The 25,355-nt window shown below is 33.6% G+C and overlaps 1 protein-coding gene across 2 annotated transcripts in view; it reads right to left on the bottom strand.

Annotated features, from left to right (window-relative positions):
* Positions 1–414: 414 nt before the first annotated feature.
* The window catches only part of LOC111037441 (protein charybde-like), a 39,564-nt gene continuing 14,623 nt past the window's right edge, over positions 415–25,355 (bottom strand). Inside the window, exons 1-4 of one of the 2 annotated variants that reach the window (XM_022320017.1) lie at positions 2,601–3,082; positions 2,159–2,351; positions 1,815–1,970; positions 415–1,675 (exon numbers count right to left, since the gene is read on the bottom strand). In XM_022320017.1, coding sequence (XP_022175709.1) covers positions 1,591–1,675; positions 1,815–1,970; positions 2,159–2,351; positions 2,601–2,658 — 492 coding nt within the window. In that variant the 5' untranslated portion in view covers positions 2,659–3,082 and the 3' untranslated portion in view covers positions 415–1,590. Of the gene's footprint in view, positions 1,676–1,814; positions 1,971–2,158; positions 2,352–2,600; positions 3,083–25,355 lie in introns of those variants that run through there. The other variant, XM_022320016.1, reaches the window with a different exon arrangement.

The raw sequence follows: 25,355 nt of genomic DNA, 5'->3' as shown, positions 1-25,355 counted from the left end.
TTGACTGAATTTTTAAATAAAATATTCTTAATACACATATATATATATATATATATATATTTATATGTATATGTATAATATATTAAAATATGTTTTTTTTATCTTATTTGCATAAGCAAAATTATATAAAGACCTACAACGTTATTTTTTAAATTTATTAATAATAATCTCATTCCGTTCGTCGATACGTGTATATATTATGGAAATATGTACACACACAACATACTAAATTATATCACATTTGTGAGATAATCACACAAAATAATAAAAGCTCTTGGGGATTTTTTTTTAAATTATTCAAAATCGCTAATACCTTTACATAATATATAATAGAATGTATATATAAATGCATAGCGTATTGTATTAATTGTATGTGTGATGTCAGTTAGGAACACTTACTCTAAGGTTAACATATCTTTTTTTTTCAATATAGATATTTGAACATGAAAGACATCTGGCAAAACAAATTAAAAACGCCTGATGAGTTGGGGTTTTTTTTTTGCTTTTAGTTATATTATATTATATATATTTTTTTTTGGTGCGATTTATTTATAGCCTAAATAAGTTAATATTGGTTAAAATTCTAAACTCTACTTTAGTTTTATCATTGTCTGGAGGACACACGCGACATCAAACACTCGATAATATAAACATTTTTTTTTTCGTTTTGATTAATAATTCCTCACTGATAATATTGGAAATAATATTATATTCGCTTTATATATTAAATATATTTTATTTATCTCTCTCTCTACCATTCACTTAAAATACGTACATTAATAAAAAAAATTATTTTGCACCTAATACACAACGTTTTTTTTTGTTTTTTTTTAAACTATACTCTATAAAACTCTAATCTATAATAATTTAACCTTAAATGTTTACACTCTATGAATATATATATATATTATATTTTTTATTAAAAATCCTATAAAGAACAACGACTTATATGGGTAAAAAAATAAAATAAAAATAAAAAAGGAAAAAAGTATTAATAATAATCATATTATAATCTGGCGACATATATAATATTAAATATATATAATATAAATATAATCCAATGTATAAATGTATCGACAAAAATAATAACGAGAACAAAAAACTAAACGTAACATATAGAACTGATCACAATTGATTTTTTTTTAAACTTACGCACACGGGTTATAACGTATGAAACAATATTATAATATCATACCGTATGCTAGTTTTTTTTTTTAATCTTCATAGTTAAACTTATTTTTTATATATAAATATTCACTTCCACACACTCACGAGACCAATATATTATTACGCGTATAATATTATAAATTGGGGTTTTTTTGTTACTTGATGATAATCGACGACAAGACCGCTACTTGTTGATACGGGTGTTTTTCGTCTTGTAACGCACAGGCTGTTCCGAGGGGATCAGTCTTGGCTCTCTCTCAATCACGGCGATGGCGGTGCTATTAGTGGTACGAGTACTATCGGTCGTACTAGTTGTGGTTGGATTTATAGTTGTGGTGGTGATGGTGTTTTGATGAGATACTGATAATGAGAAGGAGGTGGAGGAGGATTTGGCGTTCGGCAGCGCCGGACATCCGGCGCTCTTTATTCTAAAAAAGACCTATACAGCTTCCGTTTTTCTATTGTGAATTCTTGATCGATCACTATTGTACCACCGCTTGTAAAATTCCTACACCAGAAGAAAAAAAACGAATCTTGTTAGAGTCGAAAAATTTAAGGGAAAAAATACTACGCTGCATCAAACTTTTGATGTGTGGCGAAGCGCATAATTAATAAATTTAAGTTAAAACACGTTTCGATTAACTTACCTAATGAATAGTGGAATGAGTGACCACGTATTTCTAGGGTTCTGTTTGAGAGTGAGGAACAACTCAAAAGTGGACACTGTGTTGGTGTCGCATTTGATCGTGCCGATTTTCCGGCATTCTTGTTCACCCTCGAAATTCAGGTACAAAGTGCATCCTCTGCGAGGACAGATAAAAAAATCATTAGTTAATTTGGTCGATTTTTTTTCCAAAAAAAAAAATATCTTGAATGAAAAAAACAAATGTCCTAGTGCCTAGTGGGTAGTGGCGACTGGGAAGGTCTAAAGTTGAGAAGCGGAGAAGTGTAAATAATATAAATCTCAAAAAAAAAAAAAAATGAAACTCACCTGAGACCACAGGGTTCGCTTTCGGCCATTTTGAGAACATCATGAGCTATCCGGTGGAGCAAGTCGGGCGGCAACAGGACTTCGCCGCACGATAGTTGCGCACGCTTGGCGGCCCGAAGTTCTTCTTCAAGCCGTTGGTGTAATGCCATAAATGCGCTCGTTTCCGATTCGATGTCCTCTAATTTCAAGATTCCTGTGTACACATAAAATAACACGGATCTTTAGAACAATGTCAAAATAAATATAAAATTGATTTGGGTAATAGATTACGAATTTAAATAAAAATAAAAAATAAAATAAAAAATAAAAATAAAAAATAAAAAAATAAATTTAGAAATTTAAAATTTAAGCTTATTTGGATAAAATAAAAAAATGTAAATGTATTGAAGCAAAAAAAAAAAAAATTGTAATAATTTTTAGTTAGAAAAAAAAAGCTAAGTACCGAGAGTGGAATGGACCGGGTACGACGGTTGTATGTAATACGGAGGTACGACTTCCATTTTTTTCTGATTTTTCTCGCGCCTAGCTATCGTAATGACGAACTTGGTAGTGAAAGAAATGTTGACTGATTTTCGTTAAAGGTTTAAAAGAAAATATATCTTTTAAGTGTTCTTCTCGAAACCGACAATACTACGACTGACGAATAACAAACATGTACGATCGACGAACACGAATCGCTCGTAAAACGCGACAACGGTGAAATAAGAAAAAGCCGGCTGTCACACACTGGCGTGATGCGTATAAACGTTAAGCTCGATCGGATTTCGTACAGCAGCTAAGGAGTAAACCGAATCTGACCGCGGCGGCTAAACGACTGACTGACGACGGTAACGACGACAACGACGGCAACGAAACGCTAGGTGCGGCTGTGGTGTGCGGACTGACGACTGTAGCCTGCAGTACTGTAGTACTATACTGACGAGTGGCGGTGGTCGACGGTCGTCCCAGTCCCATCCGCCGGCCGGCTCACGCGGATCAGCTGTTGGAACAAAGAAACCCCGCGCCCCGCCACCACCGACGTGTAGCGTTCACAACCGGCGGCGGCGGCGGCGGCGGCGGTCGCACCAGCCGATCGGCAAAGTAGTGGTGGGGGACCCCTCGGCTAACCCCCCGCCGCCGCGTGCCCGGCCACCGAAAATCCTACTCCGTGCGCGTTGGGGCCCGAGGGCCCTAAATAATACACACGCACACACGCAGCCGCGCACGCACACACAGCCGCGCTCACGTACACGTATACACACGTACACCGCGCTCCCCGCCCGCCGACTATTACGCTTGTTCGGTCCCCCGCGCCGCTCGGCCCACCGCCGCACCGCATCTATCTATTTGGTCTTTCGTTCTTTGTCCGCGGCGCTTTCCCTCTCTCTCACTCTCTCTTTGTGTACGCTTGTGTGTGTCTCTCGCCAACTGTAAGTGTGTGTGTGTGTGTGTGTGTGTGTGTGTGTGTGTGTGTGCGCGTGCGTGTGTGTCTTTCTCTCGTCGTCGTCGTCATTATCCGATTCCGTTCCAAAAACCCGACCGCCGATAGGACAACCGTCGACGAGCTAGCCTTTGTTTCGCAGGAACGCCAACCTTGTGGATGGGTGATGGTGGGGGCGGGCAGGGGGAATCGGAGATTTTACTAAAATCATCGTCGATTTGGACTTTGGGCGACATTAAGCATTACAACAGTTACCTATAATAACTGTATGATATCGAAAAAGAAAATAATATGCAGCTTTCGACTCCGGTGACGATGAAGCGACTTCGGAAATGTTCACAGCCGGCCTTGAACGTTGCTTCGCGTAATTGCATCGAAATAAAACGAATTTTTAAATAAATCTCGTACGGACAATAATGAATTCGAGTGCACAATATTATCGGCTACTACAATACACACGTCGGTATATTATATAACACAAGTCCTATTCGCCCCAACTCCTGCAGCATACGGCAGCTGCCGCCCATTAGAATGTGTACGTAACCGCGGTAGCCGTGTTAATCATTCGAAATAATTATAATAACGGACAATGTTAAGGCGAAAAAGCTCACGTCGGTACCCGGGGGCAGAGCGTCGGTACGAGTGCATACGTGACTGATTGCACGTCGAAAGGTCGTCGGGTATTTAAGAATCGCGAGTGAATCGCCGGAACAGAGAGTATATTATTATTATGTTAACGGGATGAACGTACAATAAATATTGTGAAAACGGTAATGTACTCAGACAATAGATCGTTGTATTAAATAATTTTTTTTTGGTGGGAGAGGGGTGTAGGGGCGGACGGTTATGATTTTATAACCGGAACGGCTGCACCGTGTGGTAACAGGCATACTGGATGGTTAATACTATACACAGCGCACGGTTAAAACAAAAACTTCCTAAGCATTTGTAATAAACGAGCACAAAACGGAACGACTCAAACGAAAAATAAAATCGAATAAACTCAAATCGAACCGACTCGCGGCAGTCGTTGGCGGACCACGGTATTGTAATATTATTCTTTTATTGTTGCGGCTGATCGACGGAACAAAGGTTTCGGGAAATTGATAATATTAAATTAATTCCTTGTAGACCAAGGAGATGTGCTGTGACATTAAAAAAATGGAAAAAAATTTGAATGTGGAGCAGGACGAGAGGCCAAAAAAACGATAGTGCATAATATTATATTCAACGAATGCGATCTATACGCACTCTAAGGCATTTTAAACGATCTGTTGAACCTCAACAAAAATGCAGATAAATGGGCAATGGCTCAAAGGACTTACACTACATAATGATGACAATAAAACCATGGTTCCCTACTGGAACTGCATTATATCTGACCTAATTATTATATTTTATGTTTAATTTTACATTTTATATTTCTTATATTCTTACATTGTTAGCTTTTACTTTTCAACCAATTATTTGCTTAGTAAATGTTACGAATAATATACACAATATATATAATTTCGTGTCTTCGTACACCCGAACACACAATATTGTACGCTGTATAGGTACAAATTTACTTGAATATTTCATCATTCGAAATCTGGTATACAGCTGCTGTGCACACCACGTTGTATAATAATAATAATAATAATAATAATTTGTAGTATTATTTATTTCGTTCTGTCCTATAACATTTTGTGCGGTATACTTATCGTTACACGTCCGGCGGAATCGCGGGCGGTTAAAGGGGAAATTACTAAACCACCCCTCGGCCGACTGCGTATCTCCAACCTATTACCGCACCCGAGTTTAATGAAGACGGGACACGGTTATCTGCCCTTTTGCCAAGCCTTTTATCACCAACGCCCGCCCCACCAGAAAAAAAGGGAACGACACCCGCCGCCACGCCAGGGGGTATGAGAATCTAACGGTGCAATATACGGTGTGTTAGGTTATTACCATCGTGACGCTCCTACGCGAGATCCCCTTCCGACCATTTGATTTGCAGTGGAAAATTATCATATTATATTATATGTTTAACCGCTTCTATCCGCACACGACACCTAGCGAAAATACTCAATATTACGCTATACTCGTTGATCATTGTAAACCGTCTTATGACAGCTAACTCATCATAGCAAAGCAAATTATAGGAATTTGTCTTATTCTGTTATTTATAATTTTAGAGTGAATAGACCTGTTATCAAATATTAATGTTCGAATATTATTTAGGGCCCTTCCCGGATTGGTTTGATACTTTAATTTCAAAGCAAATTATAAGCATTTTAAAAATAACATATGGAAACGGTTTCTTTCAACGTGAAATTTGGTATGCCATGCGTAGTTTTAAAATCAGTCGAGGAGGCAATACATGGCGGGCATTCGTCCTCGTGTATATACTTATACTCCAACGGTGTATAGATAAAATCAATATTTATTTATATTGTGAACACGTATTATAATATCGAGGATCCATCTGTCGCCGACTCTGTAATATTATAAGGTTGGTAGTAGGCAGTAGGCACATAATACATAATATAGGTGTTATAACAATAGCCGCATAAAGATTTCGATTGTTCGTTAACGGTTGTTATCAGTTTTAGACTTCCGATAATTGTATTTATTTTCACTGCGAAAACCTCGTCCGTCCGAGGTAGCTACAAATCTACAATCCGAATACGTTTTCGTGTATTGTTTTCGTTAATAAAACACTGGTTACGAAAATTGTTTTTTTTTGTTCTATGCGCTAATGTTTTACAACGAGTTTTTTTTATTCGATCTTATACAATATAACACCACTCTGTAGGTATATACAATACGCTAACGTCTACAGCACAATACACATTACACCGTACACACTATACGCAGCGATGGTGCTGTATACAAGAACATGTCGTCGGCGAAAAATACGAACAATAATCATCAGTCAGCAGTATTGCTGGTTTAAAATAGTATAATATTATCTCAGTACTCAGATGAATATATGAATATTTCGAAACCCAAAATTGATTATTTAACTTTTTTATATACGCTTTGTATAGATTTCTACTCGTATCTATTACTCACTAGTAGTACTTACGAGAGCATCGTATAATATACAGCATTTAGAGTACCTATACAATATAAATAATATACATAATAATCAAATACAGTTCCTTAATAATTAAAATCGAAACAATGTGAATGAATTTCAGTCGATTCGACAACTACTTACATAAACAATACATATATGCATAAATTACTTAAATGCGCCGAACCCCAATTTTGTCGTTCAGAGGTTTTTATTGCCTTGCGATCGATACGAAGAAACAGTTTTATCGCGTAGTTGACCCCAGTGGCCAAGTGCGTCTCCATATATAATATATATTTAGAAATATACTTATGTATTATGTTTATGTCATGTAAAGGAAAATAAAGTGTTTAGGTGTATATACGAAATATTATGTGCACACAGTAGTCAATGGCGTTACAGTATCGGGCAAGAAGATAAATGACACCGACCTTACAAAATGATAAATAAATTGTTTGTTGGGTGGAACAATAAAATAATAAGGAAACTTCTATTCAAAATTAAGAGTAAATAAATAATGTATATTATGAAAATATATACTATAATTTATTAACAATAAAATTGGATGTACACATCACTCATGCCTTATTGGGTTGATCGTACACACAAATATCAGAAATCAGAATGGCAAACATTTAAAATTTAATTTCAACCAGATTAAAATGCTGAATGTAAAGATCAATATTGTGTATAGAAAACTCTGATCTATGAGCACCGCCAGTTCACCGTCTATCATAATCTATAATTATCATTGATACGTATTCTATGTATAGGATTAAATAACTAGTTTCGGAGATAAAAAGAATCATAATTTATTGTCCACATTGTGTTAATAATAATAATCTTTGTACCTATTTATGTCCTATTTGAGTTTACAAATCATACAAAACCGTGTATAGTTTGATTTTTTTTGTTATCTGTCGTATGCTGACCCAACAAATTTATACCATTTTGTCCTAGAAGTTTTTGTTATTTCTTATCATACTAAGCTAGTAATTAATATTATATTATATTTATACCGTGCAAATATTTATTCTGTAGAAAATATGTGAATATAAAAAAAGTTATCAGAATACATATTTAACAGATGTATTAGTTTAATGTTATCATTATCTCATAAGTCATTAATAGTGCTTTGCATCACTCAAGCAGCTTATATTCTATTATATTGTCTTATCTGATATAATATTATAATATTATAATATTATTGTATAGGTATTTATTATATTTATATGTTATACTTTTGTTGTACACGCGCGCTTATTTGGATACAACGCATTTTATTCAACAAACAAATTCATATTATAAACTATCGTGTTAACAGACATATTTGTCTATGTCAAATGTATATTGCACGGAAATCAATCTGAAAAATATTGTAATTTATCGGTTTGTCTTTAAATTTTTCAGTAAATGAATACATTTCTTCTATTACAATCATTTTGTAATAAGGAAATTATTTATGGTCAATATTGAGCGGTGTCGGAGTATCGTCATTCACAAATATCATTAATTATATCATTTTGTTGAAAACTTGACACGAATAGCAAATATAGTATATACCTACTATGACGACGGACGATCTATACACATAATTAAAAGAATGCAGTTATTGGCTGGAATTAAAATAAATCTAATCAATAGCAGCGATTTCACGTGCAAAGCGCATCGGTGAATTACATTTAAAGCTCATTAGTTATCGAGAAATAATAAGAAAAAAAATCTGTACGCCTTGTCTTTCGAACACGATAGGCAACGCAACGCACTACGGCAACACAAATGTTATCCGACCGGTTGACGAAAGAAAAATATATTTCATGATGATATTCTCATTGTGAACCTGACCACACGATTTAAGGAGTTTGGTATAGGCAACCACACTTGGTGGCTTCTTTGATGTTAATATTTTCTAAATCTACGAAACCACACTCTCTGTTATAGGAGAAAATTAACATTTTTATTGAAATTTTGTCAGATGTCAATATATTATATAAAATATTTGTTGCCTCCGACTTCAATCCATCACAATCACATATCATAACATTGTGGATATAGGATATAGCAAAACCACACTTCGTGTTTCTCATTTTGTAGGTAGACCTGATAAACAATTCAAATTAGACATAAATAATGTAAGCATAATCTATCATTAAATTCACGAAATAAGTTGTTATTTAATTAATTTAATTAAAAAAATTATTTATTACGGTAACTGTATGAGTTTTTGAAGTATTGTTAACTTAAACTTTAAAATATTATAGTCTATAATTTCAGATTTTTAGGTATATTAAAAATAAAAATATTGAAATATTATTTAGTTTATGCCACTAAATTATAACACGCTGTTATTATATTTTGTAAGTATTGTAACATGTCTGAAGTCGAGATTACCCAATTCGAACACTGGTAACAAAACGATTAATTATGCTGCAAACATCGGTGTTGTTATGCTATATTTTTTTTGAATAGTATAGTTTGTGTTATAGTGTGTCACTGTGATAGTTGATAGAAACATAATATGTGATAACATAAATCGAATTTGAGTTCGGGGTACGTTGTACCTCGCATTTGTAAGTCGATCGATTCGAGACAATATTCGTAAAAATAGGTATTAAATTCTTAGGTAATCTATAATCTGTACTGAACTGACACATGGCATTAGAATCACCAACGAATTATGACATCATTCATATTTTATATCACACTGCAGACTGCTAATACCCACGCATTAATATTATTAATTATTATACGGGACACGGGTATAAGTACGATAGTCTTGCACATTATATAAGTTGTGTAGGTACACTCGAAAAATACAAAAAAGGATTAGGGTGAATAATGGTACTTCCGGTTACCTATTAAGTATGTTGCACAACGACGACGTGTTTGTGTGCACATTATTGTCATCGGCAGTATACTCAGTGCTTGTATAGCATGTATGTAGGATTGTTGGTACGCGAAAAATCGCCGTTGCAACCGCGAGTACTGCACAATGACGCCAAAACATATTATTATGTACAGCAACGGTTCGCGGAGTTGTGTGGATTGTAAAAAATAATAATAATAATAATAATAATAATAATAACAACAATGAGGGGTGGCATCGTCCAATGATCGATAGATCCCGCGCGTATGCCTTGCAGAGGATATCTATATACGCATGTAAAATAATGGGATATATATATATAGCCGTACAGAGAGGGACATTGTGTTAAGTGTACCTATATACATCACGAAGTGTACGAGTTGAATAGTCCTCTTTGTCGACCCCTCTCCACCCTACACCGTGCAGTCGTTGCAACGGCCCCCTCGCGCTGAGGACATTTGTAAAATAATAAAGGAAAAAATACCCAAAAGGGTTGATGCGTTTTTCCTGACCATTGCGCTCGCGGATGTCCCCGGTCGATTCGCGTCGGCGTGTGGCCTTCTCACAGGGATTTCTGAGCGCGGATTAGAGGCCCTCCCTCCCATAATAGGTATTATACAATAATGATATGTATAATAAAAATATGTACCCATCATACGCCGTGTGTGCGCACAATAATAATGACAATGTAATGTATTAATATCATAGCATAATATAAGTATATTAATACGGTACGGTACACGGTCGTGTATAGTAAAAAGACGTAAATCTGGTTTCGATCACACAATGAGAATAATATTATTATATACGAGCTGCAACGACGACGACGACGACGTAAAAGAATTATTACCTACTATATAATGATAATATGACCGACTATTACTACAATGATGTTCGGGTGGTAGTGGTTTGTGGTGGTCAGGGGGGTTAGTGGAGGGGTTCTGCTAAGATTGTTCTCTGCTGGTTTCATGGGTGAAAAAACCTCACGACAATGGTTGTGGGTGTTAACCGGTCGTATAATAATCGTTCGCTTGCTACACAGGAGCTATAAGACGACGTCGGTAGGTTTTCGTTTTCCATTATTTTGAACATGGTAATAACAATAATAATATTAATATATTATATTACTTATATACCTGCACAACATGATAGCTGGTATTATAAAATCTTGGCGATGGTCTCGAAGTCAGAGAAATCCATAATTTTATGTGTTGAGTTATTGCAAACGGAGAAAATTATAAAATGTCGTAAATTATTTAATACTTGTATAATACTCAAAAAAAAAAATTTAGTATGTATTAAGACTCTGTAGAGATAGTCAATTTGCATAGATTAAAATATAGAGCTATTTTATGTAAATAATTTAAAATTGTAATCACTAATATTCATCAGGTACCTATTCAAATAGACATAAATATTAAACATTTTAGTATAATATACACGCGGTCTTAAATGGTGAGGCAGCAACCTCGTAAATGATCTGCACACTTTTACCTATTACCATTGATTATAAAATATTTGTGTTTATAATCAATGCTGTTATATACCTGCAACTGCACAACGACTTTTATACTGCACTTATGCACTTGCAATTTAAATTCATCATCAAATGTTTAAGAGTGTGGATGTTAAGTGGTTAACCTACTGAATTGTGGTCGTGTGCGTTAGTGTTAGGAACTTAGGTTAGGTTTCAATGTTCAATCTAATGATATTATTACGTGAAGTATAATTTCATAGCAGTTCAGCATGTTGCTAATGAAATTTATGCAATGACGTTTGACTCGGTACCACACTTAGCATAATCTATTATTATTATGAGATCATTAAAATTTAACTGTGCACTACAGCTGCATAATTTGGTCATGTTTGGTAGGGGAGGGGGTGGGTGAAATCGCTGAACATTTTACCTATTTCCCCTCAAAAAATTGTTTGTAAGTATCAGTAACTTTCAATACAATCGTAAATATTATAATTTAAGTATATGTATAAATATGTGCTCGCATGGAAATTTTACACTTCCTAATATTCAAATACAATTGATAAAGTTATGCATTATACAATGTTACTGATGTGCATAGTCGCTCTGCGATAAAATATTATTTGACAATATTCAGTGGTTCGTGTTAGTGAAACAATACAATACAATTAGTATGCAATAGTGTTTATTACGGATTAATATTATCTGAGTTATGTACATCTATTATAGGAGATTCGGGTTTTTATAAAATAAACTATAGGAGCTTTAAATAAGTAAATAAATATGGGGTGTCGGTCTTTGAAAAAAGTTATGGGGGGAGGGGTAGATACGATACCTATATAATTACGCCACTGCGACGCGCATTTAATATTCATCATCTTATTTTCGACGGTCATACTTTGATGTGCGCCTTGCAAGTGACTTATTTTTTATAATTTAATATGAACTGGACCAGTAAGCCTTACAATTCGCCATAATATTCACAACAAACTCCACTCGGACATAGCTATATGTAACTCGCTCCGAATAAAATCTAATACTGTTTGAGGGCCTATAACAAATTGCGACGGCGGTGGTTAAAGAAATGTATTTCCTAAATCTTAAGTCAGAGTGGCTGCCAATGTATACAAAATATACTATGAAAATATAAAATATATTTATACTCATACATAGACACATAGTCATGTAACAATATAGTAGTACAAGAACTAAGCGAAGTCGAGTGTCGAAATCTCTGTGTTCTCGCTGTTGTGAATTTATTGTGTATAAACTATAGCCTGTATAAAACGTACTTCTTCGACTCACCCCGAAGTCATCATATCATTCATATCATATATGATTTGTTTCATATCATTTATGTTTGTTCAGATTTTTTAATAAATAATACAACTTTCACTCAGACATTTCTCGGCCTTTTCATGCTCAGTAAATTCTAACGACGTTTATTTTCTGCAGTACTAAAATCATCGACAATATGGGGGTAGTGTTCGCATCGGCTTTTTCTCGGAGTTTTTTCTTTCTTCGATGTACCATAATAGTGTAATATATTATTTAAACCTTAGTGAAACCAGATCCATTATTTTTGGTTTTGCTGTATATATATATACATATATGCGGGAATATCGTCGTATATTATAGGTAACAAAAGGTTTTCGATCCTTTTGTTAGTACCATTATATTTTATTTCTGGTGTAGATGGATATTGGATTGATATAGATAGCCAGATAGGTATATAGATGGGTACGCTAAATTAACTCTAAGAGAAAATCAATGTTTATTATTATTATTATTATTTTATTATTATTATTTAACCTTAACACAACTACCGTTTGTCGATCAACTGACGTTACGTAGGTACTTGTGAACGGACAGCGAAACAAATTAATTGTTTTCGATGCGTGCAATTCCTTATATAGGTTTATTTACGACATAAAAAACAACAGGAGTTTTTCACAGCACCGCTCCATTGGGCTTTGGAAAATGTTCAACACTCTGTACATACCGACGTTCAGACGATTCTCTTATTTTTGTCAAAAGATTAGATGAACGATTTTTGCAGAAAAAAATCATTTGACTGGGTTTACATAATGTGTACTAAGTTATGAAAGCGTGTACTAAATAATTATATGTATTGCCAGATGGCACTGTATTATAGGAGCAACTTATCATAGGCTCGACTCATATCGTAACACCGAAAAACTACAACTGTCGCCAAGGTGGATTGACATCAATCCAGTATCCACCTTGATTGTCGCATTTTTCTTTAGACCATATTATACTATTTTTATACATCTTAAGTCTTTTTTTAAATTTAATTTTCAAACACTATAAATTAAATTTTTTAGATATATTATATATTATTATCAATTATAATATAGAAAATAGTCTGTTTTAGTTTTTGATCTGAAATGTTGAATGTATTTGTTTTACAATGTATGTTCAAAATCCCGAAAATATGCTTATTATTTTGTATCTATAGTTAAACATTTATAAAATAATCAATGTTAATAGATAAAGTCTTAAAATGTAATACAAGTTTCTTTATAAGTTGGCCCTAGAGCTGTCCAAAAATATTGAAAATACACAGTAACAATTTTTTTCAAAGACGAAGAAAAAAATCACAATTTAAGTTATACCTGTGAGGTAATTAAGAAAAATATTACATACTAATAGCAGAGTACTAGAATCTTGAGACTTTTTGTCATAACTCATATATTATTACTATTTAGTATTATTTTCTATACACCGTGCAATTTTAAAAATATTTAGGAAAATGTTAAGCCTAACGTTCACAACCACGAACCTGTTACACACTGTTTTCACTATATGTGAAATTATAGTATATTCAATAACAGTATAGTAACTATACTACTGTAAGTTGTAACAGACCAACTTTCCCAGTTTTTAATATTCTTGGTTTTGATTTAAAATTTGTACTGGTCTTAACTTTTAAAATGTATTAAGTAATCACACACATAGATGGTTTAAAACGAATTATTTCGTTAGGATTTGTATGTATTGTTGAATCGTGGAGTCTTAGTTATTGAGTCATAGACAAGAGAGAATTACAGGAAATTATTGCCATAAAATGAATGTTTAATAATAAATTAATGTACAATAGTAATAAGTTCTAATAACTATAATATTAAGTTCGTAATAAGTAATAACTAATAAATAATAATCGTATAATATAATAATATAAAATTACAATTTGTGTTATCTTTCGGTGCAATAAACTATACAACACATTTAAAAATAGATGTTTTGCCTTTTTTTCATCATAATGTTATTGTCGTTATTGACTTGTTGTATAGTATTTACATTATTTCACGTAATCATTATATTATCAGCGTATCACCCATTAGCATTGAAAACCTTTTATACAAAAGTACAACAGATCTAGAATTGTGATATACATAACATTAAAGACCTATATGTGTATGCCATGTATGCATATTATAAAATGTTGTTCTATTTTTACAGATAAAAGGTTTTAAACTACCTACTGAAACGAAAAATGATTGTTAATTATAATGTCTGCAGATTTATAATATTATCAATTGACACGTAGGTACCACTTGCGGTTAGTGATTACACAGTACAAAAATATTAATTATGTATTGTATCGAATAAGGTATTATTTAAAATAACTTTTATATTTAGCCACATATTTTTTTTTATTATATTGTTGTTATTCTGCCATAATTGTGTTTCATATACCTACAAAACTCTACGTCACTCTTCTCAGTTCTTGGCCTAGAGAAATCGTTTTTATTTTTGTAATACAAGTTTTATGCCAATGTGTGATAAAATTGAATTGCATATTTTTCATTAAATATTATAATAAGCAAGAAGCAAGCGTACATAGTGTATACACCGCTGCGGTCGTTAGGCACTCGATGCAACTGCATTAATATTGCAAGGACAGAGCACAATGTGGACAAATAACGTTACAACTAAAACAAAAAATTGAATCATTACGGTTTGTTAACAGCATATTATATCGGCCGTACGATAGGATCACACCGTAGGTAATTGCAAATAACGATTTCGTTAACTACCTATACTACATAAATGGAAAGATGGTAAATTCAGAAAATGTACGAGAATTAAACCGTCACGAACATCAAAGTGTAAAAATAGGTATGGCTTTTTTTCTTTTCTTTCGATCATTGAATGTGCAATTTTTTATGTTCAGGTCAAGGATGCGCTTAAATCACAGAATAATCGTCGTATAAAAGTCGTCATGTGAACAATTTGGCTGAACCGAACTGCGAACTTACTCGTTTCACGAAATCTCATGAGTAAAAATTAAATAATGTTTAAAATATTTTGGTTATTTCTTAGTTACGTAAAAACATTTAAAATGTTCGGATTTCATATAGTTTTATTTTTATTTTTGTTGATAACATTTTTTTAAGTCATAATGAAAAATTAAGTATTCCCAGGTATAGAGGCGACACGTCGTGTCCGGGCGTCCGGCTCTCCGCTCAGAATCGCGGTTTTTCGTTTTGCTACACTAAAATTATCGTTGAATTCAAATTAACAACCTTACTCAAAACTGCAGTAATCCTTACCAATGACTATAGGTACACTTGAAACCTATTATGCAGGTATGCAGCAGAGTGATTTTCCCAAATTTCAATATTTATATTGTTTTGAACGATACTTCACCCGTCACTGTAGTAGGCCACGTCATACGAAACGGTTTAGGCAATCGTGTTTAAGTTACAAAAAGGAAAAGTGTAAAGTGGCGAACGAATGAAAATTAAAAACGCTTTAGCGTGCAGGTTGCGTGATCATAAGGAAGTGGTAGGCGAAGGCAAAATAAAGGCGGAGACGCGGTGACGATAATAACAATATTATTAGTTATTGCCATATTTGATAAAGTGTGTCGTACATTAATATTTAAACGTCGTAAGGTTGCGTTTTTTTAGATTTTCCTGCGTATCACAGTGAAATATTAGCGAGCGTCACACGATCGCTGAGCCCAGGGCGAAAGCGACACGCGCGCGCTCGGCCGCGAACAAAGGGACGCGTTTCATCGACCCGGCAAATCAATAGTCAACCTTGACAAAGGCGACGGTGGAACGCCACACGCACAGGCAAAGGCCACACAGCCAGTCAGCGACCAGCTGGTGTACGTGGACGGGGGGTGGCGGACGCCGGAAAATCGTTACCGGCCGCCGCGGCCATGCGCACTGCCAGTTTCTTTGTCCCGGTGCACTTCATTCATCCGTCCGCCGCCGCCGCCGCCGCCGCCGCCGCCATCACCCCTGATCTGCGCAGCTGTGCGGGGCGAGGGGTGACTTTGAGTACACGAAGGGGGTAGGGGGTGCTTGCCCTTGTTGTACGTGTGTACAGGGGGAGTGGGGGACAATGACGCCGCTGATTTTTGCCGCTCGACGTCTCTATGTAATGTATATGTATATACCCATATATTCTATATATATTTATAATATATAATCGGTGACGGGCGGTGGTGAAGAAGAGAGTATGAGCAGAAGTGGGGTAGGGGTAGGCCTCCCCTTTCACTCTCATTCCCCTCCTCATTCCATCACAGCAGTCGTAGTTTTCCCTTTTATTATTTTTTAGACTCGCGCCCGCGCCCTCGCGCTTGGGGGTTGAAATCCGACGCGTGCATATACATATTATATAGTTATATTATACATATATACGTCACACACGAGTGCGTTTATACATATATATAATGTGTATGTACATGGGATTTGGTTAAATATTGTAATATAATAATACCTACGGGCTATATATGATGGTTTAGCCCGAGGCCTCTTATGGCGGTGGTGTCCGTAGAAGGGAGAAAAGCCAACCTCAACAAAGAAAAAATTCGTCTGCAATTTTTCCACGTAAGTACGAGCATGCATTACGCCAATATACATGTATAATATAATATGTATCTAACGGGCTTGTTCACCTGTATGTAATAATATATAAAAGCTTTGTTCGGGTTCTATCCTTTCTCTCCCGTCGAGTGCTCGCCACTGCCGAGATTTTTTCGATAAAAAACACTAAACGCCACCGCCGCGAAAACAATTGGTATTTTCTTTTTCTCCGTATACCTACCGTTTTACTCTAACGATGTTAACTCCGCCTGGTAATGTTAGACAGTAAAAAGGTCAAATCTGTCCCAATTTTTTAGAAAACTGTAAGTATAAATATATGAAAAATAAACTGGGCCCCGATTGTTAGAGTAATATAAGGATTTTCTGTATTATCTGGTATATAATATTTTTAGAGATAATATTTCGTTATTTTATATTTTTGATTTACGATTTTTTAATTTTTTTTTTCTATAGTTTTTGAATTTTGATATACACATCGTCAAGAATTTATTCGCACGAGTTAGTAATAAATAACAATTATATTTTAGCCTTCGACTCATCTGTCAAAAATATACTAATCGGTCCTAAACATAACACCTCGCGTATACGAGCACTCTCGTTTTTATGAATACGAAATTTATGACACGTATATCATGTATATCATCTATATTTTCTATAATTTTGTTAGAATCGCTGAAAACGGCGTATTGCTAGCACAAAAACGGCAAACGCTTCCTGCGGGACCGCACCTTTACACCGCTACCTATAATATAACGTCATGAATGTCATGATAATATTTAAATCGCGATCCACACACGCAATACATTATAGACATTATAGTTAAGTATACAATACACGTTACAAGCGTCTTCAGGAAAATCCGACTAGGTCGTTATAATTTTTTCCGTTCCATCCACGTCCGAACAATAAGCGTCGTCGCATTCACTAAAAACGCCACGAACAATCCAGGATGCGACGAATCAGTACGTTTATAATATACAGATAGGTAACAATAATAATTAATAGAGGTACCTATTTACTTTTACTGCGTACACTACTCCATTGCATAGTCGTCGTCGGGATTGTTCTATAGGATTTTGTTTTTAAAACGTTCAGTCGACTGAATACCGATCGGTATAGCGACGAATCCCATTATATCCGTAATTAATGCGCGTTTCGGCTTCAATCGAGACTGGATTTTATTATTCGGCTCGCAAGTCGTAGGTGCTAGGTAGGGTTACTTCGAGAGGCGGAACACGCATAATATTACATAGTATTATAATAATATCATACGAGACGGTATAATATTATTATAATCATATAATAGATTTAAAAAAAAAGAGATCATGAAGAAATAACCCAGGTGTTTTGATTTCATCATTCAGTACGATCGTATGCATTTCACGTTATTGAATTCCCCGGCAATATGTACGGAAATTAAAACAAAAATTAATCTCACGAATTGCCGCAAACACACCTACAAAACACTATTGTCGCTGAAATCTATATCCAATACTGACGAGCTCTCCGGGCAATAATAATAATAATAAATTAACAATAATAAATTGTACTCTGTTCCTTTGCGACATAAGTTTTCAACAAACAAAATAGTATATTAATTTATGATATCAATTTATTTTTGCAATTTAAGGTGATGTCATAATATTATATTCCTTAAATTAATGTAACGTAACGGGTATACAATACACTGTGTACACTATTGGGGTGTAATTTATGACGAATTGAAATGTTTCCAGTGTGAATTATACATTTAAATTATGACTATATTATTTTATAATTAAACAATAATTACATCTGTACATTTCCGTTTATTGTTATAATTTAGTTTTTCTGTGGCATGTAAAGAATTAAAGAAATGTTTAAGTATTGGCAACTTGTGTACGTATACTATAATGGTACATTTAATTAGACACAAACATAATTACCTAACCTTTACTTGGCTAAACATAATTTATTTTGCCTCAATGTTAGTATAGAGATTTATGTTCGTCAAGTAAATAATTTCCAAATTAGTGAGCAAGTAAAACATATTATCATCGATTAAATTATAATATACTGTTTTAGACATTTCACATTTATTTTTATGGCGGCAACCTATAATTTAATTTTTCATAGAATCGTCGGTCGTTTTAGTGATTTAAGATTTTACTTTTGTAATTAGAATAACATTTGAACAGATTTAAGTAAGGTGACATTTTTCGTCCGTTAAGTTTTTTAATATTATTCTTTTGCTTTCCGCCAATTTAATTTACTTTTTTTTATTATTATTATAATACAAATTTAATTTTGATATTATGTTCGAATCTTGGCGCTCTGACAAAATATTTTAACTTATAACTTATAAGTATACTTTAAAGCTCAGTATATCGTCGTTTAATTTTTCCCTGTGAATCGTTTGACTAACAGTCACCAACTATAGAAGAGTTGATTATTTCACGGGATTTAACCTTGAACGTAGTAAATTAGTTATATAGAATTGATACTCGTACAACAGTCGTACATTATTTGATTGAAAAGCATGTGAGCTGTGAGCAGCATTTACACAACGTAGCAGACAACGAATCACGTCACTGTGGATATTTTTATTTAACTAAAGTGTATAAATTATTATCGACGTATCGTAATTTACCGTATAGTTACCGTCTAGTTATTTACCGGTATATTAGACAAAATTGTAATCCGTTCTCAATTAGTATAATTTTATCATTTAATTTCCCGATGCAGTCAAATGAAATCGATAATCGAATTATACGATACATTATATTGCATTATTATACGTATTCATATATTATGCACCAAGTCGGTAATAGTAATATTATTATGTCTCTGTCGTAGTGTCGTGTAATTTGCGTACACAGTACACTACTAGAATTTAATATCACTGACTTTATAATAGACTATAATAAAACCATTGATGATGGTACATTAATTGTTGCCCAATATTCGCTTTCAGTAATGTCAGTTGTACTCAGTATTCGTTTGTCTTTGTAGTTTTGTACTTTGTCTACGGTGTTCGTGATATAAAATTGTCGGTTTTAATGGCAATTAAATGTATCGTTAATTGTGGGTTTCGATGATTGTTTATGAAGAATGTTTATTTTTATCGACTTTGATTTATCAAAAACAGACCGTGTGTCCGTGTAACACTATTCACTTGATTCGGCAGTCTCATCAATATTCATGCGGATATTATACACATATTATAGGCAACTACGGTATAGTTACAGTTTGAGTAACTTAATGTTGATACCATAATACATACAGTACATTAAGAGTCGGATATTTTAATCAATAATTATTAATTATAATATTCAACACTATGTAATTATTATTATTATCACAGAATATATTATACATGTATATAGTAATTACTTATAAATTATAACAGTTAATAAGAGCTTAAAGCCCCACTGAAGTTAAAATAAAACGTATTTAGGTATCTACTATTGTTAGTTGTTCATTATAGTTGCTAACATAAAGTACCATTGTACTAATATCCGCGAAGTGAAGTATAAATAGTTTATTATAATGGTTTCATGTATTAATTGTATTATTATTACATCTAAATTTAAACATATGTTATTTTAAAATAGAAGTATAGAACTGCGTTATTTGAGAAGTAATGAGTTTAAACTTCCAATTTTCAAAGAGACACACAGTCGAACACACCTGTTCTTTTTCGAGTGTAAATAACGGTTTTTAAAAACAGCGATGGAGGAAATCGAAATAACGTAATATATAAATTAAAAATGTTTTCATGTTGAGAAAATTGAAAAAAAAAGTTAAAAACGTATCCATCTATAATGTTGAATCGATGGTTTATCTTTTGAAATAATCAAGAATTAAGTATTCACACTGACAGTCATACAAAAAATCATACTCAGATATGCAGTTGTACACAAAAGCTATTATAAACATACTGGTTGTATGTTATTTCCCTCAGATGTATTAATGGGTATTTTTTCTTTTTACGACATTTTATTGTGCTTTTGGGGTTTATTTTTAACGTTTTAAGGTGGCTTAGAACAACAATTTCATTTCATATATGCATTATATTATGCTTTATGGTTCTGTACAATTATTTTTTATTAAACATTATTTGTAAATAACACAAAATAAAAACCAACAACTTTTTAGTGTTTTTGAACACTAAAAACAAAAATGACCTATACACTTAAATTACTTTCATTTTATAGCTGTATGAAAACAAAGTATTAGAACAAAGCCCGGTCGATACTATACGGCAGAATAGAAGAAAACGGCTATGCAGGAATATTTATGTTGTTATTTTTAATATCCATCACCGGTTCCATTATACATTATTATTACACGTTTATGTTGTTAATTATATTTTATAATATTTTATTCGTATGCCTACAACCCACGTTATCTTCACACCGTCGCACGGTTAAAACGGTATTAATAAACGTTGGCTACCGTATTTTACCACTTGTAATAATAATAATAATAATAATAATAATATGTAGCCATGTAATAGGCAATAGGCACAATATATTAATACACATATATACCTATTATACATGTATTATATTACATTGTGTACCTATTACCTACCAAAGTACCAACCATCAAACGCGCGTTATTGGACAATGATTAAGTGCGTGTCTGATGTTTGTGTCCTTGGACATCCATCGGTATTGTGTATATGTGTGAGTGCGTGCGCGTGTGTGTGTGTGTGTGTGTGTGTGTGTGTGTGCGTGTGTGTGTGTGCGTGTGTGTGCGTGTGTGTTGTGCTGCACCGCAGCTCCGGGGTCCGGAGGGAGAAACGCGTCGCGTGGACGAACCAAAACCGGCGAGCGACGTGGATCTGATGATTTATTATTCGAATTAAANAACCATCAAACGCGCGTTATTGGACAATGATTAAGTGCGTGTCTGATGTTTGTGTCCTTGGACATCCATCGGTATTGTGTATGTGTGTGTGTGTGTGTGTGTGTGTGCGCGTGTGTGTGTGTGCGTGTGTGTGCGTGTGTGTTGTGCTGCACCGCAGCTCCGGGGTCCGGAGGGAGAAACGCAGGTCGCGGACGCCGGTTGACCGGCGAGCGACGTGGATCTTATGATTTATTATTCGAATTAAAACTTTTTCGTAAATTCTTTTTTTCGCCGATCCGGCGTCGGTTAGGAAATTGTTTTCCACGATGTGCGGTATTCGCGAGTTTCATACCGCAGTACAATGCGACTTCGTTTGCGACGAACAAACTATAATACATATTATGCGTTTATGTGTATCTATTGAAGTCTTTAAACCGCGTCGGATATATTAGCCAGTACAGGTGACGTACGTTTACATAACGATAGTATACAACGCGTTACGTAATTTTGTTAATACTTTTTTTTAATTAACGGAATACTTTTCATAAACAATTCCCATTTCTTGTAGTATAATACTGTGTTGTATTGCCGTTTCATGTATCAAGAATTGAAAAAAAACCGCGGAAGTCGCTCTACTGCAGAGCATGACGTGTCATCGAGTGTACCTCGTATTTGAGTAGGATGCGTTAAATTTGAATTTTATAGTTAATTATTGTATGCGAAAAACAATTCTGAGCGGCGACGGTCTGTATTAGCCTATATTTCTAAGTATATTTAATATTACTATCGTATATTAGTAATTATTGTAATACTGTAAGCTAAACTAATTTTCACCAAAAACAAATTGCATAAATTAATTATTTAATGATTATTATAATATATTACTATAATAGCTGATATGTCAAATGTCAATACCAGTGTGTTGTAGAATAGTTTAATTAGGTTCGTGGTAAACACTTAGGGTCAGGGCCATATTTGAACATTTTGCGCCTTGGGCAACATATTTGCCCCCCACCCCCACCAAAAAAGTAATTTCTTAAAATGTAAGGTATAATACTATTTCGCGGCATAAATACTGTTTAGCTCCAAAGCGGTTATTGAACATTTTTTTTCGGAAACCTATGTATTTCAATGCGTACGAACAATGGAGTGCAATTAGAATTTTCGGACCGACTTAGTGTTTAACTTATAACCTTTTGAAGTCCACTAGCTTGTGTTTTTTTAAAAATTAAATTACTTAATTAATAATTAAATTGATATTGTAATATGGTAATTACGATTGGTAATTTCTGATTCCACCATTTTAAGGAATCTGTTTTATCTACTTTTTATTTCTGATTCAATTGTTGATAATGCCAACGCAAAACACTTTTTTTGGTTTGTAGTTGACCTAAAAAAATTTGTTGTAATTATTAATAATATTTTCCAACTAATTTATGAGAACAATACCTATACATTTTTGAACTTTAATAATTACTTTTAACGGGCCTGCAATACACTATAAATAGTTTGGAACTAGTCTACACAATCATAGCAAATTCAAATTATAACGAACAACATTTTTTGTACTGCAACAAAATAACTAAAATCGTTATTTTTCTTTTAAATATCCAATTCCCTCAATGATTTAAATTTTAAAAATCTATCGTTACAAATTTTTGAATATACATTTTTGGTAGTGTGAGTGTGAAGCTGCTGTAAACATTTGAAACTATGTGCAAATGTGTGTAATCTTATATAGATCATATTTTATGACCTTTACGTATATTATGTCCATAAAGAATTTTTTTATGTGATTGAATTGAATACATTCAATGTAAAATAAAATAGTATTCCATTTTAAGTATAAATACCTCGATAAAGTATTTAAAATACTACTACCAAGTACTTTACAGAATACAGACTTTAAAATAGTAATCCAGCTATAAAGCTAGTATAAGTAGGTATTTTCAATAAAATAAAACAATCTCCAATTGAGTATGTATTTGATATTTATTAAAAATAATTCAGTGTACCCGATTATAAATTATAATATGTACTGATGACGTACGCTAAGAACTAAATAGATTATAAATTACTAATAACAGCATCTAATACCTATACTCGTATACCGACTAGGGGATTCAGTTGAATCGCGATTGGAGCTGTCATTTTACATCATCTTTGTAGGGTTAATATATTTTTTTAATTTAAAAATGTAGAACTTGAAGGTGATATAATGGGTATTATCCACCTCGACTAACCACGACTGCAAATCAATACACAGACATATGATATAATATAATATTACAATATGCATGGTTTGTTTGAGTACCTTAAAATCCAATGCAATTTAGATAAAAAAAATGAAACGGACGGATAAAGTTTCAATTTTTAAATATGTATCGTCTTCGGTTATCTGATATATTATTATTATACGAGAATATATTAATTGGGTATTATATAATCAATGAGAAAATGAGATGAATATTCATTTTTTACAGAATAATGTAACAATCTTGAATTGGATATGATGATAAAGTGGCGATTGGTGGATTTTCGGAGTATAAATGATATAATAATAATATTATTCATGATCATTGGGAGTGATAATGCATTAGTATAATATATCACATTATCACAATATCAATTTATTGTAATATAGAATTTCATTGGTTTTCGAAGTAAAGTTTAAAAAAAACTAAATTTCAATCGTGGAAATAAAATATGTTCACATACATATTGGGGTTTATAATAATGTATATTATACACTCACTAACAGAAGACCCACACTACGCTGTGTATAGTATACTCACACGCCTGTGTATGTGCGTGTGTGTGCGTGTGTGTGTTTGAAGCATATAATGATATAATATACATATAGATTTGAATTTGACATTGGAATCAGTCGCGTATGGGTCTTTCACGCTCTTATATATATTCTTTGTAATTTTTTTTTCTCTTTCGTTTGGCATTGTAGGCGGGACCCTAGCCAACTTTCTATCGTGTTCGGCTGGTTGCACCAGCACAGGACTTTACACAGAAGAATAAGAAAAGATGACCATTGAAACGATGCATTTATATGTTTCTGTGACATACAAGACGAGTATATATACAACACAATAAGACTTTTTGTAGTCTCCGTAAAAAATGCCACCGAATATCGAATCCTCATAGTATATTATATACTTATACTGTTTCTCAATACAGTAGTATACTATATTTTAATCCATCGCACATATTATTATATTATACTGTGAAATCGTCTTATTTTTAAACGAATGTGAAATCGCTTCACGCGCCAAAGCCGCCAAATCCGAATCCACTGGAGTCAAAAATAGAGGATTGTGTAGCTGCCAGAAAATAACCAAGCAGGGAAGCCCCCCACCCTTCTTTTGACTCACGCGAGCCTATATAATATATACCTAAATAATATTATATATAATATTTTCATAATTGATGTAGAATACCGTTCAACGGAAGAGAGATTAATTGTCGATCTAAAATGTTTGAAAACAATACAATCAGTAGCGTGGTGAATACTTTTTGAACTGGGGCCAAATACAGAATACCGATCCACTCGCAACCCAAAATTAATATTTGACTGCATTAATTACCTGTTATTAATTAATTATTACTTACTTAATTAAATATTTTTACTCCAATTTTTAAAGACACCAAGTACGGTGCCTCCCAA

This window comes from Myzus persicae, unplaced genomic scaffold (assembly GCF_001856785.1).
Source record: "Myzus persicae strain clone G006 unplaced genomic scaffold, MPER_G0061.0, whole genome shotgun sequence".
In the NCBI taxonomy this organism is placed as follows: domain Eukaryota; kingdom Metazoa; phylum Arthropoda; class Insecta; order Hemiptera; family Aphididae; genus Myzus; species Myzus persicae.
Note: the sequence above shows the minus strand (reverse complement) of the source record. Positions and strands in the feature narration are given on the sequence as shown.